General features: G+C 42.0%; 2 protein-coding genes across 15 annotated transcripts in view; one reads left to right on the plus strand and one right to left on the minus strand.

Annotated features, from left to right (window-relative positions):
- The window catches only part of ARSK (arylsulfatase family member K), a 30,423-nt gene extending 15,801 nt beyond the window's left edge, over nt 1-14,622 (minus strand). For 3 of the 5 annotated variants that reach the window (XR_012626986.1, XM_074855265.1, XM_074855266.1), the window contains exons 1-3: nt 14,345-14,622; nt 8,331-8,460; nt 6,186-6,345 (exon numbers count right to left, since the gene is read on the minus strand). Coding sequence is in view for 4 of the 5 variants with exons in the window: in XM_074855265.1 (XP_074711366.1) it covers nt 6,186-6,345; nt 8,331-8,460; nt 14,345-14,488 (434 nt within the window). In the remaining variant the exon portion in view is untranslated. Of the gene's footprint in view, nt 1-6,185; nt 6,346-8,330; nt 8,461-10,110; nt 12,525-12,548; nt 13,443-14,344 lie in introns of those variants that run through there. The other 2 variants (XM_074855267.1, XM_074855268.1) reach the window with 2 other exon arrangements.
- A 56-nt stretch (nt 14,623-14,678) lies between these two features.
- Nucleotides 14,679-24,449, plus strand: part of SKIC3 (SKI3 subunit of superkiller complex) — a 46,182-nt gene continuing 36,411 nt past the window's right edge. For 2 of the 10 annotated variants that reach the window (XM_074855263.1, XM_074855264.1), the window contains exons 1-7: nt 15,866-16,110; nt 16,609-16,752; nt 17,806-17,897; nt 18,564-18,639; nt 19,781-19,921; nt 22,718-22,816; nt 22,908-23,016. In XM_074855263.1, the coding sequence (XP_074711364.1) occupies nt 15,991-16,110; nt 16,609-16,752; nt 17,806-17,897; nt 18,564-18,639; nt 19,781-19,921; nt 22,718-22,816; nt 22,908-23,016 (781 nt within the window). In that variant the 5' untranslated portion in view covers nt 15,866-15,990. The other 8 variants (XM_074855257.1, XM_074855259.1, XM_074855261.1 and 5 more) reach the window with 8 other exon arrangements.

A 24,449-nucleotide genomic window follows, 5' to 3' on the forward strand; every position in this document is an offset into this window, starting at 1 on the left:
GCCATGGATTCACATACTATTTATCTGGTAAACAGGGCCTTAAGATTTTTGTTATTTGAAAAAGCCATGTGGGAAATTACTTTCCTGGAGAGGCTGCCTTTAGAAGCAACGTTCTGGTTTTGGATTGTACTATTACAGCATTTTTAAATACTATCACTTGCAACAAAAATCTGTAAGAGTGATTTATCCTGTACAATTCCTTTTGATACAGTTGAGAAATGCGACCAAGAAAAAGGAATAACAGAGGAGAAAGGTGTAGGGAAAGCAAGAACAGGAAAAAAAAAAAAAAAGGACAACACTTTAATGATAAAATATTTTGGGAACAGATTTTCTAATATCATGACAATTGTTGCCTCTCTAAAGCCCTTAGAAATCTGAGCCGCAGATGTCCTTGTTTCTTTGCCCAGACTGAATGGCACCACAAGTGCCATAAACAAGGGTTAAGAGTAAACAGCCCATTTAAGAGCTTGTCTAATCTTCATTTTGTTCATGGCAATTTCAATATAATGAAAGAAATGATAAAAGAAAATACTTAACTGCTCAAGGTTTGATCACATACTTTCATCAAAACACAGCACTATTATTGTTTAAAGAGCATCTAACCAGTTGAGTCCCCACAGGAATTTTACCACAGCACTTTTAACCTCCAGAAAAACTATTCAGAATTATCTGTAACAACTTGGTTTATTGTTTTAACTCCTTGTTTAGGCTAACACTTTTAAGGTAGACAGTCTTAAACAAATGACTTGGAACAAAGGCAGCTAGATGGCCTATAGATAAAGCACATTTCACAAGCATAAAAATGAAAATTGTGACTATTGTCTTAATACTGACTTGTATAGAAAAAAAATATTATGTAGGCCATAGGCCAGTCTGACTAATCAATCAGATTGAGGTTAGGATCAACCCCCCAAAACTCAACAACCTCCAACCCAATCCCACTTCAGACCCTTTCCACATTCTGGAGCAACAAAGGAGATGTTTAGACACATCCAGGAGGAAAGCTAATCCCCAGGCAGAAAAAGAGAAACGTGCCAAAATAAGAATCTTCAAAAAGCCAGGTGGAGAGTTGAAAAAGGGGGCAATACTAGATTCAAATCTTCAATTTAAAAGGAAAGAGCAAAGGCTCAAGAGACAATTATTTAAAAGCTTCAGAAATGAATTCCACTTTTCAAATGAAGGGGGATCATATCTCCTTTGCTAGCAGACAGTACTCCAGTGACTCTAACGAACATACAGCCGAAAAAAAGCCGATAAATAAAGGATGGGAATACGACAACACAACATCAAAGATAAAGCTTAGGGAACTACCATTATTATTAACCCAGGTGAAAGTAATGACATGATAGACAGTGACTACATCTATTTTAAATTTTAAGTGAAGATGGCCACCAACATTCAAAAGGACACATGCAGTCTTTTTGACAGGAAGCAGAGGCTTCACATGTTCAACATACCAGAGGCTGAAGATACAGCTCTTCCTCTTTGTATGCACTTCCTAGAAGCCCTCTTCCTCAAGTTTCATTAATTCACAGCCATGAATAATTATCTGATGAGTAAGTCACATTCAAATGGATACTTAGTATACTTTACTGTGCATTTGTATTTTTAAGATACCTAAAACTATGTAGTCAGGGAGATGATTTGTGTTAGCAGTGCACTATTTGCAATAGGTTAGGACAAAGCAGGGTCAATTTATGTCACATAACTTAAACGTTGCAGCAGAAAAGTTAACAATTCTTTTTTTATTAGGTGAATGTGGTATTGGGGGCAGTGGTGGTTCTGTGGTTTAAAGAAACAACATGTGCTTAAGAAAAGTTCCTGAAGACAAAACTGCCCGCTGAATCCTGTGCTAGCTGAGATGCTCTAGCTCCCTTTGCTAGTCTCCCTTTTAACAAGAAATTAAAAGCAGACCGTTTTAATTCTCTCCACGATGAACAGGAACTTTTGTTATAATTCTTTTACACTATTTATAGATTACTTAATTGGCTACTGAGGGTTTTTTAACATCTACACAGATGCCATGCTAGGAATGAGATCTACATTTTTCTCTGACTGAGGAACTGTATGTGCAGTTTTCATTTTTTGAATTAAAAACTGTGTAAACTGCCATTTTCAAATTCTTCTTGTGTAGGCATAGAAAGGCTGACTAACCATGTGTTTATTTTCGTTTATTTTCAACCCCTACCCATGATTATTCAAATCTCAATAAGGGCTTGATCCAGTTAAGTACAGATCTCAAACTCTCACTAAAGAGAAAGTTAGGAAAAAACGTATCAAAAATTTGCACCAGGTGAAAATATAGACTAAAGGCCTAGGACAAAAGAAAATTAAAAACTGCAACACCACAGACTTTGCAGTATTTTTCTGCTACCTTTGAAGTGCCTAAGACTTCAGCTTCATAGGACCAAGAACTGTGCAAACATGATGTAATTATATGGTTACATCGTAATTTCTGTTCATGTGACTCAAACTCTGTCACTAAAGTAGATGAAACTATACATGGCAGAATGAGAAAAAACAGAGTACACGATTGTAACTGCACTGATACTGGTGTCGCCACAGTTTTGCAAAACCCTGCGTTATCTTAATTTATTTCTCATCTGTGGAGACCTGTAACAAAAATATTTAGAATGGTATCAGCAGAACCATTCGAACGGGAGGGTACCAGACACAGTAAGTATAAGAGCAAGGTTAAAGCCACGGCATGCATTGATAGCCAAGAGCATGAGAGACATCAGTAAAATGGGTCAGCATGAAGAAGGGGCTCTCAGTGCTAAGATCACCGCAGAGACGACTTGTCAGCAGCATCTTGATAGCAGGATGGTAACCAGGTCATTGTGCACTCTGTGCACCATTCCAACAGAAAAACAGAACACAGTAAGATAGCCACAATAAGTAAACAAAAAGGCTATTTGCCTAATATTCCTGAAGACTGAAGTAAGCAAGATTTCAAGGCAAAGCATCACACATTAGCAACTTTTCACTCCTAAAGAGTGTAAAATACCTGTGCAAAATGCCATTTCATCGTTGCCAATCAACAGAAAAATAGGAAAGACCTCATCAGAGACATCCCTTGCCTTATCACCTGCCAGCAATCCTGTTCAGACTACCTGAACATGAAACTTAGTATTTGTGAGTATGCTTGTGGGTATGAGGTTGTGAGTCAGCAGAGTTTATCAACAAAAGTTAAGCAACATAAAAATTATGTACCTCTTCCATATAGTCTGGCATGAAGGTTTTCTTTGCATTAACCCCTACACAATAAAATTCATTTGAGAAGTAAGCACTATCTGTTCAGCTTTGCATTCCCCATGTGAAGGCCTTTCTACTGAAGCCAGAATTCACCTATGGTCTTCAGCTCCGGCAAGACTTCTGGAATCCAGACATTTATACGCAACCAACCTTTTTTTCAGTGCCACCTTTGTGTTCCAGTTACCATGTGAACAGCCAGTAACATGGGGAATTACTTAGAGCTGCTCTTCTTTAAACCCAGAGTGACTTTAGATTAGAAATAAACAGATTTCAATGTTATAAAACATTTCTTCTATCTCAGTGAAGGGCAGAGTGAGTGCATACTTCATACTATCTAGACAACACAGAATTTTCTCTGCACAAAAGCAATTCAGAAGAAAATTGTAAGGTCTGCGTAATAATGCAGAGAGTAATTTTAATTTACTGAAAATCTCTTCAAGAAATGCTTAAGAATGATGCACCCACAGAATCGTTCCTGTCTTGCTTAATTACACAGAACAAAATCTGACCCTTTGCTTTCTCAAAGAATGGTCTGTTACTGGCATTTTACAGTATGCTGTTAAGACTAGGCTCTTTTGAAAAAATATGAGCACCTGAGGCAGTCACAACAAATCATCTCTGCACTACAATAATACAAACATCTGTAAACATTCGTTTAATGTTCAGTTACTTCTTGCCAGAGAGGAAATTTTCCAAGCATTCATATAAACAAGCATAAAGAAGGAGAATAATGCTATAGCTGATGATTTTTTAGTACATCATACAATTGTCTCTTACTGGAAAAAACCCGAGTTTTAAGAATGATACAGAATAACATAGACTTCAGAGAAAAAGAAAATCCAAAGCAAAAGACCATAGGTTGAACACCCACCTGTCAGATGCAAAGTTACTAAGAGCTGCAGAGACAAGAGAGAAGCATCAGTAGTGCACAAATATGTACACTGCCTGGTAAAGTAAGTAAACATGACGTTCTTGCTCTAAGTCTGTATCTGAATCACCTTTTATATACAGTGTAGAACTGGTACATTGAAAAAGGGAAAAAAAAGCTTTATTTTCTTTTTTGACAGCCTTAAACTGGAGAGGAAATCATTACTTCGGCCAGATTCTGAAGTGGATACCATTTATAAAGTATTTTGTAGATGAAAAGCAGTGTGTACATGCAAGATACTATTAACTACTAGTGTGACCTTTCAACTTGTGACTGCTCCTTTTAGTGAGGGAAGTGAGGACATTTTAAGTAACTCTAACATCTTTAATATCAAGTAAAAAGCTACTCTTTATTATTATTTCAACAACAGACATCATTACTAATCGGGAAGAGAGTGCATCGTCATAAAAACTATGCAGAAGGAAGACATGATATTTTGTCCCAACTGTCCAGACATACCATGTTCATTATTTTTTGAACACAATGCAGTAAGTTTCTAAATGTTTAACTGTTTTTCATAAATAGCAGTAATTCTAGTAACTTTTTTTTTTTAAGAAAGCTTTACAGCATAGGAAGTTAGGAAGTTCATTGGGTTTGCGTGGCAAGGGTTTGGTAGCGGCGGGGCTACAGGGGTGGCTTCTGTGAGAAGCTGCTGGAAGCTTCCCCATGTCCCGCAGAGCCAACGCCAGCCGGCGCCAAGATGGACCCACCGCTGGCCAAGGCCCAGCCCATCAGCCACGGTGGCAGCGCCTCTGGGTAACGGGTTTGAGAAGGGGGAAAACTGAGCAGCAGCAGCAGCAGCAGAGAGGAGTGAGAAGAGGCGAGAGAAACCCCTGTGCAGACACCAGGGGCACGGAGGAAGGAGGGGGAGGAGGTGCAGCAGGCGCCCCAGCAGAGACTCCCCTGCAGCCCGTGGGGAAGACCACGGTGAGGCAGCTGTGCCCTGCACCCAGGGAGGCCCACGCCAGAGCAGGGGATGTGCCCAAGGAGGCTGTGACCCCGTGGGAAGCCCGCGCTGGAGCAGGGTCGTGGCAGGAGCTGTGGCCCCACAGAGGACCCACACTGGAGTTCATGGAGCTGCAGCCCGTGGGAAGGACTCACGGGGGAGAAGTTGGTGCAGAACTGTCTGCTGTGGGAGGGAGCCCACGCTGGAGCAGGGGAGGAGTGTGAGGAGTCCTCCCCTGAGGAGGAAGGAGCGGCAGAGGCAACGGGTGAGGAACTGACCACAACCCCCATCCCCATCCCCCTGCGTGCTGGGGCAGAGCAGGGAGAGGAATCGGGAGCAAAGCTGAGCCCGGGAAGAAGGGAGGGGTGGGGGAGGGCATTTTAAAACTTGGGTTTATTTCTTATTACCCTACTCTGATTTGATTGGTGGTAAATTAAACTCATTTCCCCAAGTCGAGTCTGGTTTGCCTGTGATGGTAATTGGTGAGTGATCCCTCCCTGTCCTTATCTCGACCCACGAGCCTTTCGTTGTATTTTCTCTCCCCTGTCCAGCGGAGGAGGGGACTGATAGAGCAGCTTTGGTGGGACCTGCTGTCCAGTCAGGGTCAACCCACCACAATAGCACAAGCCTGTCAAAACATACAGCCTTCAAAAAAACCCAAACACCTCATGTTTTGTGATGGTAGATTTAATATTCAAGTACTATCAAATATGTTTCTTTGTTCCACTTTTCCTATGCCATTAGTATAACGAAGCCAGGAAATCTCAAGGCAAGGCAAAAAACAGTTTATGAATATCAGTCAGGAAACAGTACGAATGATAGAAATAACCTTCACTCATCTTGGGCAAAACCACAGTCTTGATATTCACCTTTCAGCTACAGGTAAAAGCCAATGTGCGTCTGCACGGCATATGTTTGCTTCTACATAAAGTTGCAGGACAGACCCCTGTTAGGCTCCTAACCCCATTTCTTTTAGATTAAAGCTACTACCATTTCAGATACAGAAGCCACTTGCCAGACCATCACATTTCATAGCAGGAGAATCTATCCGATTACCTTACTGAATGATGTCCAGAAGTATAGTCCAACTTCCCATACTTCTGTGTGTGGTAGCCATGCCTCTCCATGAGATCCATCCACGTTACATAATCTGGATCTAGACCTTTGAAGTTATTCCAAGATTCTGTTAAATGAGTGAAAAGACCACTCCACATAGCTGGGAAAAAAAAATAAAAAAAATGTTTTTTGACAAGTGGTACTTCCTATCTAAATATACTTGAGAAAGGATCAATCTTCTCATTATTTTAGAGGTAAAAAGTCCAGACTGTGATCCAGTAGAGCTGGGAATATAAAGTATTACTCTTCCAAATCCTATTTTCATCATCAATATGAATAACAACATTTACTAAAATAATCCCCAGAATGGCAGAAGAAGGTCCCATCTTTCCAGGTGCTACATAATCATTAAATCAAGGTTTTCTGTAGATCAGGAAATACTTTTATTGATCACAGAAAGAAAATGCCATGGTAGTACAGATCCTTATGAAACAGTCACATATTTACATGTGTTCCAGAGTTATTACCTCCCATTATTTCAGTTAGGTTTTAATGTGAATTTAAATTTAAGTATGTTTGTAGATGGAATTAGAGTATACTATTTTTATAAAAACCTATGTCCTCAATTTTATCCTTTTTAGGTAATCTCCTTCACTGCCAGCTGTAGAAACAAAGCAAAAGTATTAAAGAGGCCAAGAACAAATGCAACCAAGAGTTGCCGAAGAACCATAAGGAAAGTTTTGATTAGCAAATTCCTGTGTTTCTTTGCAGCTTGTCGAGAATCATTCACTCTTCCCACACTAACTTAGAGTCAAAAGGAGTCCTAACAGTAAACTAAGCTGTTCTATAAGCAATGGAAATACCCTGTAAGCACAGTGTGTCAACCCCAACCCAATACCATGGTAATACTCCTCCTCTCCCTACCCCAAAGTCCCCCTTCCTACCATCTCTTCTAGTACCACCCCTGACACTCCCACCACAGGTGCAGCCTCAGTTCCTTGCAGGTCTCCAAGCCACTGGCTAAACAAGAGGTGTCCTGCCGGTTCAGAGCTACACTTGTGACGACTGACCAGCCGCCACGATGACGTTAATGGAACACCTAAAATGCTAAACAGAATTTGACAAATTGTTGAATCATCATGCAGCTCTTCCTCACTGGGAGGACTAGCTGCTACTTTCACAAAGCTTCTTAAAATTAAGTAACCTAACACAACGTTATTGTTCTCAGCAACAAAGCCTGGCTGAAAGACTCAAAAAATCAAGAAAAAGGAAACAAGTTCATGTAATCTCATTCACTGAAAATGTGACCTTGAGAAATAGAAAAGGGGACCAAGTTATCAATAAATGGAATACTAAACACTAACACTAAATTTGGCAGCCTGTGCCTGCTGCAGTCAGGACAGGTTGCTTCTTCCAACATATGCTTGAAAGAAAGGGGGATCTCCCTTTCAGTTCTAGATGAATTTCATTTATGTCACCTCTGGGAGGTCTTTGCAACAGTTGAAAGGGCTAGAAATGTTTTAAGATGTAACCTTTGATTCAAGAACATAGCTTTCTTATAACTTCCCAGCAAATTCTGCAAGTGTGATGATTGCCACAAGTAAAGAAAAATACTGAAGTATTGAATTACAGCTACTGAAGGGCACACTATGTATTTAACAGTGTTTGGAATAAATGTCATTGGAAGGCAATGCTAACAGCCACTGATTTATTCATCTGTTATTATTTAATACTTTTTCCTTAGAACAGGAAAGATTTATTAACTTTGTGTTGGGAAAGCAGAGTAGTTCAGAATGCAGCTTCAGCACTGCAGCAGACAATCTGATGATTTCTCTAGAAATCCTGAAGATTTTTTAAAAACACTGAAGCTTCAGTGGAGTTTGCAAAAAGATTTGGGAGGTCACACATGGTTGGAAAAAGGAGAACCAAAAAAAAAAAAAGGAAGAAGCATGAGAAACAGAAAAGAGAAACAAGAGAAACAGCTCAAACATGAGAATAGTGTATAAATTCATAAACTAAAAAAATTGGGTCTGGTTGAAAAACAAAACAAATCCCTCAGAATTAGATCCTTTGAAATGTCCTACCATTACTACATATTTAAATTGACACATGCAGATATTTATCTGATGTTTTTCTTGGGCCTACCTGCACGGGAAGGACAACAAATTGGAGAATTGGTGTAGGCATTGAGAAAGACAGTGCCATGTCTTTTCATAAAATTTATGAAAGGCAAATCCACAGTCTGATTTCCTGGATAAAATGTCAAGCGCCCATCCTGCAATGAGAGAAAAAAACAGTATACAGACAACACTAACCTAAACTATTGGTGGCATTAGTTCATAGATCTATTACCTTGAACTTGTATTACTCAAATGTTGCCAATTTTACTCAGGTATGGAAAATAAAGTGTTGAGCAGCTTTAATTAGATCAATATAAAATGGATTACTTATGAAAAAGTGTAATGTAAAAGATAACTGGATTTCTTCGTAGTAAAATTACTTCCTTTCTATCTCTATACATATTCTAAGCTCCAATTCTTGCAGGAGCAGGGTCCTACCGTGATGCACCCATGGGTATAGTGAAAGATGACAAGGAGTCAGTCTGAATTCTGACGCAGATGTGTGCGTTGTACATATTTCTGTGAAGACAGAACTGATACCTCATCCTTCTCCTCTTTTTAAGGGTTTATCCACACCACATCTCTGTGAACTTATTTTAAACTATGGACTGGAAAAGTCATCAGCAAGCTGATGGAAGGCTGAAACACCATCTGTAATGGTTTCCTTTTGATACTTAATTGATCCTTCATTTTACCTGTTTCCTGAGCTAGAGTTTTTAACCAGTAACTTTAAAAAGACCCCAAATTTTGAATCGGTACTTTTACTGTACAAAATTTCGATGGCGTGAAACCAGGTTTCATGTCGACTGCCCTGTTTCAGGTCACTGTCTTTTCCTGTCACTCATATGTCTTTCCCTGCTTCAGAAAGATGTTCTCAGCTCAGCCCCAGTCTTACGGGTCAGCTTTTTGGGTGAAGAAACTGTTGACACTTTTAATAGATCTCCCAATCAGAGACATTACTCAGATGCTACTCTGAGTAGCTGTCCTCTAGGTCTGTGACAGAAGCACAAACACCTGAAAGCATGGGTATGCTTACAAGCTCTGTTTTGCACAGCATGTAGTTTGCAAGAGCATTTAAGCAGGCAGACCAGAAGGCCAGGAGAGTACACCAAACTCCAGTTACAAATTTCACCAGCTGATGGCTCATTTGTTCCAAAGACAATGTACAAATTACCACATCAGCCTCTGCACAATAAATGCTAGCATGTAAATTCTTACCTCCAATCCATATAGGGGCAGCAGACCATCCCACCAAGTCAATTTAAATTATTTTTATTAAGTGAGAATAGATCCCTTATGAGAAACCACAGCAAAACAGCTGGTATGTGATTGCTTGTAGCCCTGCAGTAACTTCCTTGTATCCACACGCAGCCTACCAGCACCAGCAGCCTACAAAAAATGCTCTCCACGCCATACACTGAACAAGCCTAATTTGGCACAAGGGGTTCTTGGTGTCTGCTGAAGCTAACAGTCATCATTAGACGTTAAGTACAAAACCGCACTGTGGCTTTCACTGTAATCTTTTTGTTAGGTGAAAAATTTTGAAAACCATTATTTAGTGAGATATTACTTCTTCAACAGAAAAAACTCAACTGAGTGACCACTTTGCTCCTGCTGAATCAAACCCAAAAATCAGCAGATATGACCAACAGGGAATCATGGAGTTCCTTTCTCTTAATACTGAATAGGTAGTTTTATTCAACTAATAAAAACTCCATGATTTCTTCAAATAGAGGCCTTTGATCATCTACTTCAAAATGTAAAGAACATGTACAGTCTCAGGGGATGCAGGACCAAGGCCTCACCTTCTGTGAAATTTCACCTTTAAATAATGGTACATTTGAAACAGGTACAAACACTTCTCAGGCATCTGAGTCACGGTGAAAACTCCAAAGGATAACAGAAGATGATATTAGCTTAGAAAAAAGCAGGAAGGTGGATGCATGAGCTCTGAGAGGAGGTAGCCTCCACAGGTTTTTATTAAGAAAATGAGGTTTTTTTATTCTAAAGACTGTATTAGTTTTGAAAGGAGCTGTTTGAAACGAACATTGTACCTAACATAATATTCTCCTATATGAAACACTAGGCAAGCTTACAGGGAAAGAACAGTTTCTTTCTGTCTTCAGCTTTTCAAGAACACAGATCAGACAAAGACTTCCTATCAATTTCATACTGTGCTGTTTCCGCACATTAGCAGATATGTTTCTTTTTTCACTTTAGTTGAATTTTCTGGAATAATTTGAGAGAGGACAAAAAAAACCCAACTCCAGACATAAGTGAGAGCAAACCTGAAGAATACAGTCTGTGTTACTACTGCTTCCATTACACATGATTCCCCGGGGGCAGGCACTAATTGTCCAAGTGAGAATTTACAAAGAATACTGCACATAATCAGATTGCACAGGGTTTCAGAAAGAACCCAGAAAACAGAGTTAAGCACAGCATAATTGTGCTCCACAGCAGGAAATAATTCTTACAAATTACTGAAATATTTTAAGATCACAATTATTTGGTCACTGTTTAAAATATTTTAACCTTACAGCATGAGCACTTCATTACCTCACTAGCCACCCAGCCACTGTTAGTATACTAAGTCCACAATCAGAGACTAATGTAATTTTCTTTACTCTTGAGTTCAACCCAGCAACTGCACGCAGAAGAAAACAATTTCATTTGTTTTCTGGCAGAAAATGTTATTGGATAACATGGCATCGTCGAGAGAATCACTCCCTTTGGCACCTGTAGAGCTAAGTGTGGCATCTCAGTACCAGAATGCAGTGAACGACTGCACAGTAAACGGGGCCACTGGAGATCAGAATGGGATAAAAGACTGATCACCTAATTTTGTACACTGCTACAAATGTCAACTACAATAACCATTCAGTAGGACAAACTGGAAATAAAGCTGCAATCTGCAAAATGAACTTCAACTTCGGGCTGAAAGTGCTCTTTAGAAAGTACAGACTGATGTGTCATTCTGTCAACAACATATTCACAAGTTTCGCCAACAAAGGTATTGTTTGTCTGAACAGCTGGAGACAAGAGTTCGTTCTTTCGATACCGGACAGACAGGCGACACGTCTATCCCGGGAAAGAGTAAGCTGCTTTAACAGGCTGGGAAGGTGAAAGCTCTACAGCTATTTCTGGAAATCCACTCTCCAAGAACTGTGCAGGACTTGCAGGTTTTGAAGCACCCGAGGCAATACAATTATTCTGAGTTACAAAAGCAAGCAACTTGCCGCACTGCAAGCAAAGCCTGTCATCACTCAATTAACCTCAAGTAGCAGTGTAGGAGCTGAACTGCCTACCAGCACGTTCCACCACCAAGCCCTGTGCGGAACACAGCGCTTGGTGTGACACCGCAGCAGAAAGCTGGGCAAGAGGTCACTGCTCTGGAGACCACACACAGTCCAGCATCACTGAGAATAACATTTCTGTCAGGCTTGACAAAAGAGGTGTGAGTCTTTCACAGACAGTGTCACCCATAACAAAGGCAGGCAAATTTTCTAATGAAAGCCCACACCTTTTAAGAGCCTGCAGGACTTAAGCTTTGTTTTCTTCCAGAAAAACTGTGGTTTCAACAGTACCCAACTCTTCCTGTTCTTTACCAGCTATGTAATCAAAAGGGTTCATCTATTTCTGCCTTCAAATCCATCTCATAAAAAACTTATGCAACAGCACAATTCTTTTAACATACTCTTCTTCACAGTCAGTACAGAAATACGGTACTTTTCAGAAACAGCACCTTGTTCTTAACTGGTTTTGTAAGAACATCACAAACACGTGGGGTTTTGTCTTTATTTTTGTAAGGGTTACCTCACTAATCCCTGCAAGACAGTCATGAGAAACCTCCTGTTTACAGGACGTACAGAAGCCTTACTAAGATTTGTCTGCAGCTTCTGCTAGCATCTGGAGACAAACCGGCCATTGACAAAGTCCCAGAACCTAAACTATTACAAATTGGGCATTTTAACTGGTAAATAATAGTTTTAGTAAAAGCTGAAAATTCGGAGAAAAATTCTCATCTCCAAAAACCACACATTACATTGGAATGTTGAGATAATATTCTCAAAATAAAATTAACAAAGAATACAGTCAGAGGAGCTATTGCTTTATTTTTGAAATCACAGCAAACACAGGTTTTATGAAAGGGTTTGAAGAGGATAATACGTGTTTACCAAACACTTAAGAAGAATTCATCCCAAGACTGACAGGCAGCTCACAAGAAGTCAAGCACTCTTACCTGTGCAGTCAAGGATGGAATTCTGAGATGACTGGGAGCCAAGTGTTGATTTCTCAACAGAAAATGAGAAGTGGTGAGATGTGAAAGTCCTTGGAAGTAACACCATGGAGCTTAAGCTTGATTTAACAGGAAGGAGAGCTCAGATGAGGCAGACAAACCAAGGTCTTCCCTTTCTTCTGAGCAAAACCTTCACAAAAGAGGGACCTGGGGGTGTTGATTGACAGCCGGCTGAACATGAGCCAGCAGTGTGCCCAGGTGGCCAAGAAGGCCAATGGCATCCTGGCTTGTATCAGCACTAGCGTGGCCAGCAGGGACAGGGAAGTGATCTTACCCCTGTACTTGGCACTGGTAAGGCCGCACCTCGAATACTGTGTTCAGTTTTGGGCCCCTCACTACAAAAAGGCCATTTAATTACTCGAGCGTGTCCAGAGAAGGGCAACGGAGCTGGTGCAGGGTCTGGAGCACAGGTCTGATGGGGAGCGGCTGAGGGAACTGGGGTTGTTTAGTCTGGAGAAGAGGAGGCTGAGGGGAGACCTCATCGCCCTCTACAACTACCTGAAAAGAGGGTGCAGAGAGCTGAGGGTGAGTCTCTTTAATCAAGTAATGAGCGATAAGACAAGAGGTAATGGCCTCAAGTTGCACCAGGGAAGGTTTAGTCTAGATATTAGGAACCATTTCTTTCCAGAAGGGGTTGTTGGGCGTTGGAATGGGCTGCCCAGGGAGGTGGTGGAGTCCCCATCCCTGGAGGTGTTCAAGAGTCGAGTCGACATAGCGCTGAGGGATCTGGTATAGTTGGAAACTGTCAGTGCTGGGTTAACGGTTGGACTAGATGATCTTCAAGGTCCTTTCCAACCTAGATGATTCTGTGATTCTGTGAAAAGCATTTCCATTATGCTGGGTGGGTAGATAAAAGCATGGCGAGAAAAGGGTGAAAAATGTGCTGTCTTTAGTTGTAAGCAAGGAAATATACTTTGTGAATGAAAAAAAATAATCTTTTCTACATGTCTGGACATTAAATTTATCAATAAACCACTGCAATAAAGCTACTAGAAATTTATAAAAACATACCTACTGGTTCTTTTATCCTTTTAGATATTCATCTGATGAGTTTATTGTAGTATTTGTTATACCTAATAAAAGTCTGAGTAAGTCAATATATGATGCCAAACAGCTTAACTCAAGTCATTTCATCTGTGATTACAGAAATTCTCCATCCCATCTGCTGTGGAGACCTAACATTTTTAGAATTTACAACGGCAAGAATAACTGGGCTTAGTGACCTCTCTTTCCTTTTCGCTTTTCAAGCCAACATAAAGGCGTTCATTTTACACATCAGGTCTGTTCCACTAATTGCTGCCTCGCTGCCCTCCACCGCCAGTTGCGGTGAGAAGCTGTATGAACCACAGCTGACCGCGGGAACCACCTATGCATAAGTTTCTGACTATTGTAACACACTGGATGAAAACACGCAGCAGACTCCTGGGAAGAAAGCCGAGTTTGGTTCAGAATACAAGTTACCTACTGTCTCAGCGACACGGGAGGCCTGCCCTCATTTTCCCAAGCAAGCCCTCCACCCTGTGGAGGTGGTGGAGAATAAAAACCAGCCCTATTTGCGCAGGCCTGTGGCTGTAGCCGGGGCAAAGCCACGGACAGCCCTCGCTGCCACATCCTCGGAGGTGCCAGTCAGGCCAGGACCGGCGAAATGCCCCCGCCGAGACAGCCCCCACCGCTCTCCCGCCCTCCCTCACCCCGTGCGGCGGCCCGGCCCCGCTCCGCCACCCCGCCCGGACACTCACCAAGGAGTCGCAGGTCACCAGCACCACGCTGGGCCGGGGCTGGCCCCTGGGGGCGGCGGGCCGCGGCCTCGCCCCTACCCAGGGCGCGGCGGCCATGAGGAGCAGCACCAGCCCGGCCCACTTCAGCGGCCCGCCGCCCCGCATCGCCCCGGCGCCGTGACCCTCCTCCTCCCCTCTGCGGGAGGGAGAGAGGGGAAGCGGCAGCACCGACAGCCGATCTGGCCGACCGCGGAACCCCGGCCGCGGCTGCGGGGCCGCCCGCTGCTCTCAGCACCGCGGACTACAGCCGGCCGGAGGCGGGAACTACATCTCCCACAGTGCCCCACACAAGATGGCGGCGGCGCGGGCGGTGTCGCCGCGCTGACGTGAGACTGCGCATGCGCGGCGGCCCGAGATGGCGGCGGCCTGAGGTGAGGCTGAGGTGCCGGGGGGTGCTCGGGGGTGATGGCGGCCCGGTCCCGCCCGGCCCGGCTCGTCCTTCCCCCGGCCTGCGGCGAGCCCAGCGGTCGCACTCGGAAAGTGCTGGGTTGTTTTTCCGCGCCAGCACCGGGCCCGGCCCGGCCCGGCCTGGGCGCCCTTCGCTGTGAGCGCCCGGTTATGCGCTGACGTGGTGTCCCTGTTCTGTGTAGGTGGAAATGGAGCTCAGGCTCGGAAATGTCAGTGTGGGGTTATGTTTGTGATGATCGAGGTGTCTGGGCCCTCTTAGAAAGCGAATTTATCTCCAGGAGTTGTTGAGCAGTGTAAGTTCGGCAGATTCCTTCTTTTTTTTTAGGCTCTGAGGGAATCTTTGAAATCCGCTCTCTTCCTTTGTCCTTTGCTTACTAATTTATCTCTACGCTCTTCACCCATTTTTTATCTTTTGCTTTTCAGCTGCTAAAAGGCTTTTTTGTTTTTCGGTTTGTCACTTGTTCAGTGCCCGCACCAGCAGTTATATTTCTCAGCCTCATCCCGTTTAGGCAGTTTCCACTACGGTGTTTCTGAAGTTCATTTGAGGCAAAGCTCTTACCATATGCGTCAAAATAGTGCATGATTATGTCTATGTCGGACTTGAAAAGCGTGAATGCCTCTTAGATACGTTCCTAAGTGCATGGTTTTTGCTACCAGCTGTAGTCAGAAGCAGGGTCTGCTGTAAGTGTGTGTGAAGGGAGAGGAGGCTTGTGGAGCACACCTGAACATAAGTGACGGGCTGGTGACTGTCGAGAGCTGTCTGTGTACAGCAGACTGCTGTAGATAGCACACAAGAAAAACTCTGATCCTTAGGACCCCCTTGAGCACATGTCCAGTGCCTCTTAAGCACAGTCCACTGCTTAGGAATTCCTCTTTTGAAAGAAACTCTATGCTGGTTGTCTTTCTAGGAGTCTAACTGTGGTGACTGTCATATAACACCTCTCCTATTTAAACTTATCTTAAACCTTAACCAAATTTTTTTTCTGGCATAGCCTCTTTGTATCATTCAGCTATTTGAAATATTGACTTAACCCTGTGTTGGAGCTAAGTGTAAGTAACTACTTTTAAACATATTATTTGGTTTTAGTGCTGTATGCATTTTGACATATTGCATTACATTTCTGTGTTTAAAATGCTCTCTATGCAATTACAGCAGGATATAAACATTTGAGTTCAGTTTGTTTTTTTTATAAGAACTGATGATATGTCCTTCTTACTTAGTAGCCACAATGTCAAATAAGGAGGTAAAAACAGCATTGAAGAGTGCTAGAGATGCAATACGAAATAAAGAATATAAGGAAGCCTTAAAACATTGCAAGGTAATTAATTTTTTACTTGGAAGGTAATATTTTTTGCACATTTTGTTTGCTGTTCCCACACCCCTACAGCTGGACAGTAATGCAGAGTGTGGAGTACCTTATTGACATAATAGTTGAGACTGATTTTCAAATTTAACTTCATTGATCATTCATGTTAGTTGCCCACAGATAAACTTTTATTCCCTTCTTTTTGCATTTGCTTATATGTGGTGATAAGAATATTAAGCCTAGAATGATAAGAGATAAAAGTCCATTCCTAATCGAGACCTCGATGGGAGTGCCTTAATTGCTGAGCTTCAGATATGGTTACTGGCAGAACAGTTCAGATATGAAGTATTCTCTGGCATGGAAAGCTGAAGTTATTAATCTTAGCCTTTTCCTAAGCATTACTTAACTTCTATATAGAATAATTCACCAAACTGTAATGATAAAACTCAGTACGTGGATCTATAAGATGCATTTCATTCATCAGTGTCACTTAAAATTGTGTATTTCTAGGCAGTGTTGAAGCAAGAAAAAAATAACTACAATGCTTGGGTATTTATTGGCCTGGCAGCTGCTGAGTTAGAGCAGCCTGATCAGTCCAAAGGAGCTTATAAGAAAGCTATTGAACTTGAACCAAACCAGTTACTGGCATGGCAGGTATGTGAATGTCCAGATTCACTTTTTCTTTTCCTGAAAAATGTCACTATGGAGTTAAATATAGGAACAAGGCAGAGTTGAGACCTGTATCGTGTTTTTGTGAGGCCCTTAGTTCTGCAGAAGCTTCAGAGTAGCTGAGGTTTGTATTGTTTGTGTGTCCAAAGTAAAGCAATGGGTGGCTGCATATGTATGGCAAGGTGAAATTTAGTTTCAGTATATTTAAATTCGTATTTTTGTGAAGACTAGATAGCAGTGAAACATGCAAGGGAGAATGTGAATTGAAACAGATACAGTAAATTCGTCCATGCTTAGGAATTTCCATGCTTGTAGCTCAAGAAACATTTGACAACGCTTCTCTCTTAGGAGAGAAAATGTTTTATCTAGTAATTTATTTTTTCGGCACCGGGTGGGTTGTTACTGAATTTTGTTGTTACTTAAAAATGATAGTATTCATGTAAAATAGCTGTGTGCTGGGTGGTGTGTGCATGACAACCTGTAACAGTATATAGTTACAACATACGTTATTTGGAGACTTGTGAAGCATAAAGTTGAATATGAAGTCTGTCTCTGATCCCAACAATCGATGTTTTTCTAAGGTAGTAAGGTTCTTAGGATTGTCAGTATAAATACCTTTTTAAAGTATAACTGTTGGTGCCTGATTTCAAGGTATATTGAAATTTCCAGTTTTGCAATCAGATTCTGGCTTTCTGTTACTATACAAGACAACATGATACTTGGGTATAAATCTTCTATCATATTACTTAGTGTGCTTTGTGTATTGTCTTACACAGACAAAATTATGTAATACAAGTTTCAAATAGTTGTTGGTATTAGCTAAAAAAGTGAGGAAAGCTTTTAATTTAAAATAAGTAGATTCAGAAGGCTGTAGAGAAGAGTCAATGTAGATTCTGTTCAGAGATTGCTACGTTAACACTTGACCTCATTGAAGACAATGGAATAATTTTTGTAGGCAGAACTTGCATGTTCTCATAACCATAACTGTTGACATCAAATCTTACTTATTTTATCTTTTTTTGTTGTTGTTGTTTAAAGGGATTAGCAAATTTATATGAGAAATCCAACCAAACAGATGTCAAAGGAGACTTGGCAGATGTTTACCAAAAGCTCTTGGAACTCTATGAAAGGTAAAGGATACCGAATACTGTAATTCAGTCTAAGATTTCTAGTTCAGTGAATGACATTGATGATACACAGGGTAAGCTTTTATTTTTTTAAAGCCTTGTCACATCAGTGGGTCAGCACTTGTTACTAAGATTTTCTGTACCTGTCTAAGATTTCTTGATCCTGTCCAGACCCTTTTGATAGGGCAAAACCTCTTGGAATAATTATACTTGAGGTCAGTAGTTCAGAGGATTCTGTGTTGTCCTGTGTCCTCTGTCTCATCTCACTGCCTTGAAGCTTTTAGCGCTGATAGTTCATTGTCTGCATTAATAAGTAGGCTTATTTTTCTCTGCCTTAAGGTCACCGAATACACATCATCCAATTCATACAGGTACAGTTCTAAACAAATCTTAACTCTCAGCTGTCACTGTAGCTGACTGGAGTGTTTGTTTTGTTTTCTTAATTTGAAGATCTTTCAGAAAGAAAAGTACAGTTCCTTAAAGTAATTTTTTTTTTCACTCTGTTACAGCAGCAATGAATAAAACTTTTAGGGTGATCTGCAGTATTTATTCTAAGTATTTGTTTGGCAACTGAACCTACTAAAAATTATCTGTCAGAATTTGAAAAACATTATACTATTTTATGGAAAACTTAGCTCGTTTCTGTGGTATTTTCTTCCTCCTTTCTAGTGGTGACAAGCAGAAATGGTTTGATGTATGTAACAAGCTCGTGGAACTATATCATCAAGAAAAGAAATATTTAGAGGTAGGTTGAGTGCTTTACTTTCTTTCTTCTAACCAGAAATTTCCATTTGATCAGAACTAACTACTTTTCGTCAAGGAATCTGCAATTTTTGGGGGGCTGCAGACCACTTAAGATCTCCTTGTGGACCACAACCAGGAAGAACTGGTTTTAACTATATTCCTTTCTTTTCCACCGTGTAAGGCTCGGATGCAATCCATTAAACTGACAGAACTGGACAAAGAATATTAGTATATGGGCTGAAAGGGTGGAACAGCATTCTTCAGGCCACGCAAAGCTGCTCCAGGGCAGCCCAAGGTGCAGCCCACCCAGCACTCCCAAAGCGTGTCAGCATGGCCCTTGCAGAAACACTCCTGGCTCCTATCAGTTTACCACGAGGTGGAGCTGTCAAATCCCTGAATGGTTCAACAATAACATGGCCTGTAGTCTCTGCAGTAAGGTTACAGGATACATATTTTTGCAGTTCTGCTGCTCACTCTTCCTTTACTCATTAGAAAGGTTTCTTTCTTACAAGTCTTACTCCATGTCATCTTCTCCCCTTTCCTCCAACAATGGAAAATGAAAAATTTTATATATCACTTAGCTTCAGGCTCAAGACTATTCATTATCTCCAAAGCCTCTTTGTATACCAGTTTCTGAAACTAAATTCAATGCTAATTTTTCAGCACACAAAGGCAGACTTGCTCTATGTGCAACAGAAAACCACAAGTTAGGATTCAGAGTCCTATTTTCTCTTTTTCAGTTAGTTCTATTGATTTTTTCACACTGGAATCTCAACATGGACTGCTGCTGTTGTCTTTCTGTTCATAGTGCTGTAAATCCAACAAGGTTTCAATTTTTACTTCAGAGTTTATCAGAGGGCTGTTTAGGTCGATTTTTACTGTTAATTTCCTCCAGGAACCAGAGGCAGAATTCATACTTTGCCACCCTTTTTTACTGTACCTTGGAAGGTGGACAGGTCCCACACCATGTTCTGGGACTTGTTATTGCTTTAATCAGAAAGCAGGTAAATATGGGTCGTTACTGTAAACATTGCTCTGTTGTGTAGCCAAGTTTGGTAGAGTTTAACAGTAACTGGAAAGCTTGTAGCAGACCTCCAGCTCTTTAAAGGGTGACAGCATGGCTCATTTGTTCCTCTTGACAGGTGGCTGAAACATGGCAGAAACTAATACAGAAGAAACAGGAGGAAGGTGCAGAAAAGGCCGAACTTCACCAGCTTTGGAAGAAGATGACCCAGTTACTGAAAGACAGTACACAGAACCAGGATAATAAGACTGAGCAGTCGGTAATGTTTCTCACTCCTCATCTAGAGACATGTATTTGTACAGTGCAGCTAGACTTCAAGTGAAGCCTTAAAAACCATGCAAATCTTGTGACTATTTGTCTCATTTATGTTCAGTGGTACTAAACTTCTCAGGAAAAGGTGGGTGATTCTACCTTCCAACAAAAACAGGGCGCAGGGTGGAATAAGACACCTACATCCAAGCAGTAGTGCTGGAACTCCTTCATTAAGTTCTGCAAGAGGCCGAGTTTTCACTGTAGCACAGTGATGCATTGTTCTACATCTGCACATTATGAGAAGCATCACTCTTAAGCTTTGACAGTGTGGTGGGTTGACCCTGGCTGGACAGCAGGTCCCACCAAAGCTGCTCTATCAGTCCCCTCCTCCGCTGGACAGGGGAGAGAAAATACAACGAAAGGCTCGTGGGTCGAGATAAGGACAGGGAGGGATCACTCACCAATTACCATCACAGGCAAACCAGACTCGACTTGGGGAAATGAGTTTAATTTACCACCAATCAAATCAGAGTAGGGTAATGAGAAATAAACCCAAGTTTTAAAATGCCCTCCCCCACCCCTCCCTTCTTCCTGGGCTCAGCTTTGCTCCCGATTCCTCTCCCTGCTCTGCCCCAGCACGCAGGGGGATGGGGATGGGGGTTGTGGTCAGTTCCTCACCCGTTGCCTCTGCCGCTCCTTCCTCCTCAGGGGAGGACTCCTCACACTCCTCCCCTGCTCCAGCGTGGGCTCCCTCCCACAGCAGACAGTTCTGCACCAACTTCTCCCCCGTGAGTCCTTCCCACGGGCTGCAGCTCCATGAACTCCAGTGTGGGTCCTCTGTGGGGCCACAGCTCCTGCCAGGACTCTGCTCCAGCGCGGGCTTCCCACGGCGTCACAGCCTCCTTGGGCACATCCCCTGCTCTGGCGTGGGCCTCCCTGGGTGCAGGGCACAGCTGCCTCACCGTGGTCTTCCCCACGGGCTGCAGGGGAGTCTCTGCTGGGGCGCCTGCTGCACCTCCTCCCCCTCCTTCCTCCGTGCCCCTGGTGTCTGCACAGGGGTTTCTCTCGCCTCTTCTCACTCCTCTCTGCGGCTGCTGCTGCTGCTCAGTTTTCCCCCTTCTCAAACCCGTTACCCAGAGGCGCTGCCACCGTGGCTGATGGGCTGGGCCTTGGCCAGCGGTGGGTCCATCTTGGCGCCGGCTGGCGTTGGCTCTGCGGGACATGGGGAAGCTTCCAGCAGCTTCTCACAGAAGCCACCCCTGTAGCCCCGCCGCTACCAAACCCTTGCCACGCAAACCCAGTAGAGGTGCTCCTCAAAACAAAAAGCTTCGCCTTTCCTCCAGGGTGTGCTGTTTTTCTATTTCTCTGTACCTAGTACTTATCTTAGGTAGCAATGTTTTGGTTCAAATTTTATTTTCTCCTGTAAATTTTAAGCTTTCACCTCTTAGGAGAGTGTCAGAACTAATCGGAGCAAACAGAATGAACATGAATTGTACTGATCCTGTGTACTCTATGGCCAAAGTTAATTTTGTTTTATCTGATTTATCTGTTCCTGCAAGATTAACCTCCTTCAGGAGGAAGGGTGGAAATTTCTCTTCACCAGTGTGGTTGATAGCACTGCTCCAGAAAGATAGAAAATATAAATTGAAATAATTTCAGACAGCAGAAAGTTCAGTATGGGTTTCTTTTTGAGCAGGCAAATGCTTTAAATTATGAGCTATCATAGAAAAGAGGTGCTGCAGGCAGCACTGCTTTCTTTTCTGGGGACAGGAAGTCTAAAAAAAGAAGTTGCCTAAACATCAGGAATGGGTTTGACATGCAAATCTACAGTTTACTTTACTGCAGTTTTGAGTAAAGCACCTGAACCTGGAAGGATGTGGCATTGAAGGCAACATCCTATTCAGTATTTCACTTGTGACAAGCTGTGGGAAATTTTTGTTTAGCGTGATAGCCTGCACTCTGTGGAGCCTGTATTCTCCAATATATAAGGAGTCACGAAATAAAAGACTATTTTCTAGGCTAGGGCAGGGTGGAGGGCTGACAGCTAACCATAAAGGATAGTATCCTGGGTTTTGTGGTACCATCTTCGATTTGGGATTAGGTATGAAGAATCTATGTTCTTACAGATTTTTGCCTTCCTTGTACCCATCTTACGTTATGAAACAGGGTATTACTGCATCACCTCGAGACAATTAACTCACCTTGGATCCTATTTGAGTACTACTACATGATAAGGAACTTGCTTTGTGACTTTCTCTGTTCACAGTACTAGTGTAAACTTAATGAGTAGGATGCAGATAATAACGTGTAACTATCTGCTTAACTGTGGAAGGGCTGGAAGACGTGTCCTGTGAGGAGGGGCTGAGAGCTCTGGGTTTGTCTCGTTTGGAGGAGAGGAGGCTGAGGGGCAATCTCATGGCTCTGCGGCTGCCTGAGGAGGGGACGTGGGGAGGGAGGTACCAAGCTCTGTCTGGGATCCAGCAACAGGACGCACAGGAATGATTCAAAGCTGCACCAGGGGAGGTTCAGACTGAATGTTGGGAAGCATTTCTTGTACCAAAAAGGTGGCCAAACCCTGGAACAGGCTTCCTGGAGAGGAGGTCGATGCCCCAGGCCTGTCAGTGTTTAGGAGGCATTTGGTCACAGCCCTTAAAAACATGCTTGAACTCTTGGTCAGCCCTGAAGTGCTCAGACAGTTGGACTAGATGATCCTTGTAGGTCCTTCCCAACTGAATTACTCTATTCTATGAAGATAATGTTCTTCTAGAGTCATTGTGGCACTCCTAATTATTTCTTATTTCAGCTTTTGACTGCTTTTGAACATGCGGTGAACTCTGCTGAGACTGTTCCCAGTGAAGACCATCAAAATCTTTACAAGGAGTTTATTCAGTGCTTGTCAAAAGTAAGGTTATGTTAATCTTCATCAATGAATTGATGTAATATTCTGTATCTGATAATTCACACAAATAAATATTTATTTTTTTCCTTCCAAGTTTCCTCATGAAGCAGCTAGGTTGGAAAAGGCCTGTAACGATATGATGGCTTTGTATCCTACTGTGAGTTATCCTTTAGAAGTACTTTGCTTGCACTTTGTTCAGTCAGGTGAGTAACATGGATTTAGACATTTTTGGGGCTTAAATTATTTCTTTCATGGTTAGTTTTGTGACAATCTTTTTACAAATTTTCACCCTTCACAACCCAATACAAGTGCACTCTTTACTTTTATATTTCTGCCTGTCTGGAAATGAAAAGCGTTTGATCCTATGATTTGCTGTTTCCTAGCTCTTGTAACTAAGCGGTGACTGTAAATTGCCAAAAAAACTTCTGCGAGTTAAGTCCAGCTCTGGCAGTATACAAAGTCGCCAAGAAAGATGCCTTACAAAACTCAAAGCAGCCTCTGTGGATAAATGAGGGTTAACTTCTTAAGCTTAGAAGAGGGAATGGAGAATGTTAACCAGTGCCCCAGGGCTGAGGATGGGCTACCCTTAGGTTATCCTTGACACAGAAAATCTCTCTTGGTGAATAAAACAAACGTTTGTGAAGCTTTGTTGAAAAGAATGCCTGGTGAATAGGGAGTAAAGAGATCTGTTTAGATATTTGTTCTAAGTAGAAAAGGAGAATCTCTGAGGAAAAAAAAATACCATGGTGTGTTCAATAATGCGGGGATCTGAAAGTAAACAATTGATATTTTCAGTAGTTCCCTAAACAACGTTGCAATAGTGTTGGACATTTTCTCAGCATTTTCAAAGATAACTACTAAATTTTGGTCTTTCATTTTATTCTTTAAGGCATTGGAAGTTGATTTTATTCTTGTTAAAACCAGGAATTAATTTCTTTCTAAAATCTGGAAAAAAAACCCCTCTGGTTTATATAGAGAGAAATAACTTTCAGCTTAGGTAGAAGAAAGCCTTTTCCAGCCTTGAAGGTAGGCTTCATGGAATAATACAGCAACACAAAATGAGAGAATTTTTCACTTTGATCTGAAAGGGTGAAGGCAAATGAGGCCCAGACTCTCATTTCACATGAGAATGCTTTACAGTTTGGAGAAACATGCAGAAACCAATTTCCAAAGGAAAAGGACCATCTGGTTGGCACAGTTCTCGTATAGCAATGCTCTGACAACATCTCACCATCCCACAGCCATCTTGGGGTGGGGAGGATGATGCTCAGGTTTTAGTAAGGCTGTTTATTTCTGAGTCATTCCAACCATGTCATAGTCCTTCATGACCCAAACCTGTGGGCTCGTAACTCCTGTGGGCATTATTAGTCGCCTTTACCAAATGCAAAATCAAAGGTAACCTATATGTCAGATGAGTCCATAATTTTTTAAAGAAAATAGTAGTTCAAAGACTTGCTGCAAGTCACAACAGGTGCTTTAAGCAAGGACTGCAAAGTCTGCAATCGCAACTAAACACAAGCATAATAAGTTAGTGGCACCAGTTAAAATTAAGCCAAGGCATTAAATTATGTGATTTCAGAAAAAGACTGTTTTAGCAAACTCATCACAGCAAAATTGTAGCTACAAGGCCTACTCT

This window comes from Strix uralensis, chromosome Z (assembly GCF_047716275.1).
Source record: "Strix uralensis isolate ZFMK-TIS-50842 chromosome Z, bStrUra1, whole genome shotgun sequence".
In the NCBI taxonomy this organism is placed as follows: domain Eukaryota; kingdom Metazoa; phylum Chordata; class Aves; order Strigiformes; family Strigidae; genus Strix; species Strix uralensis.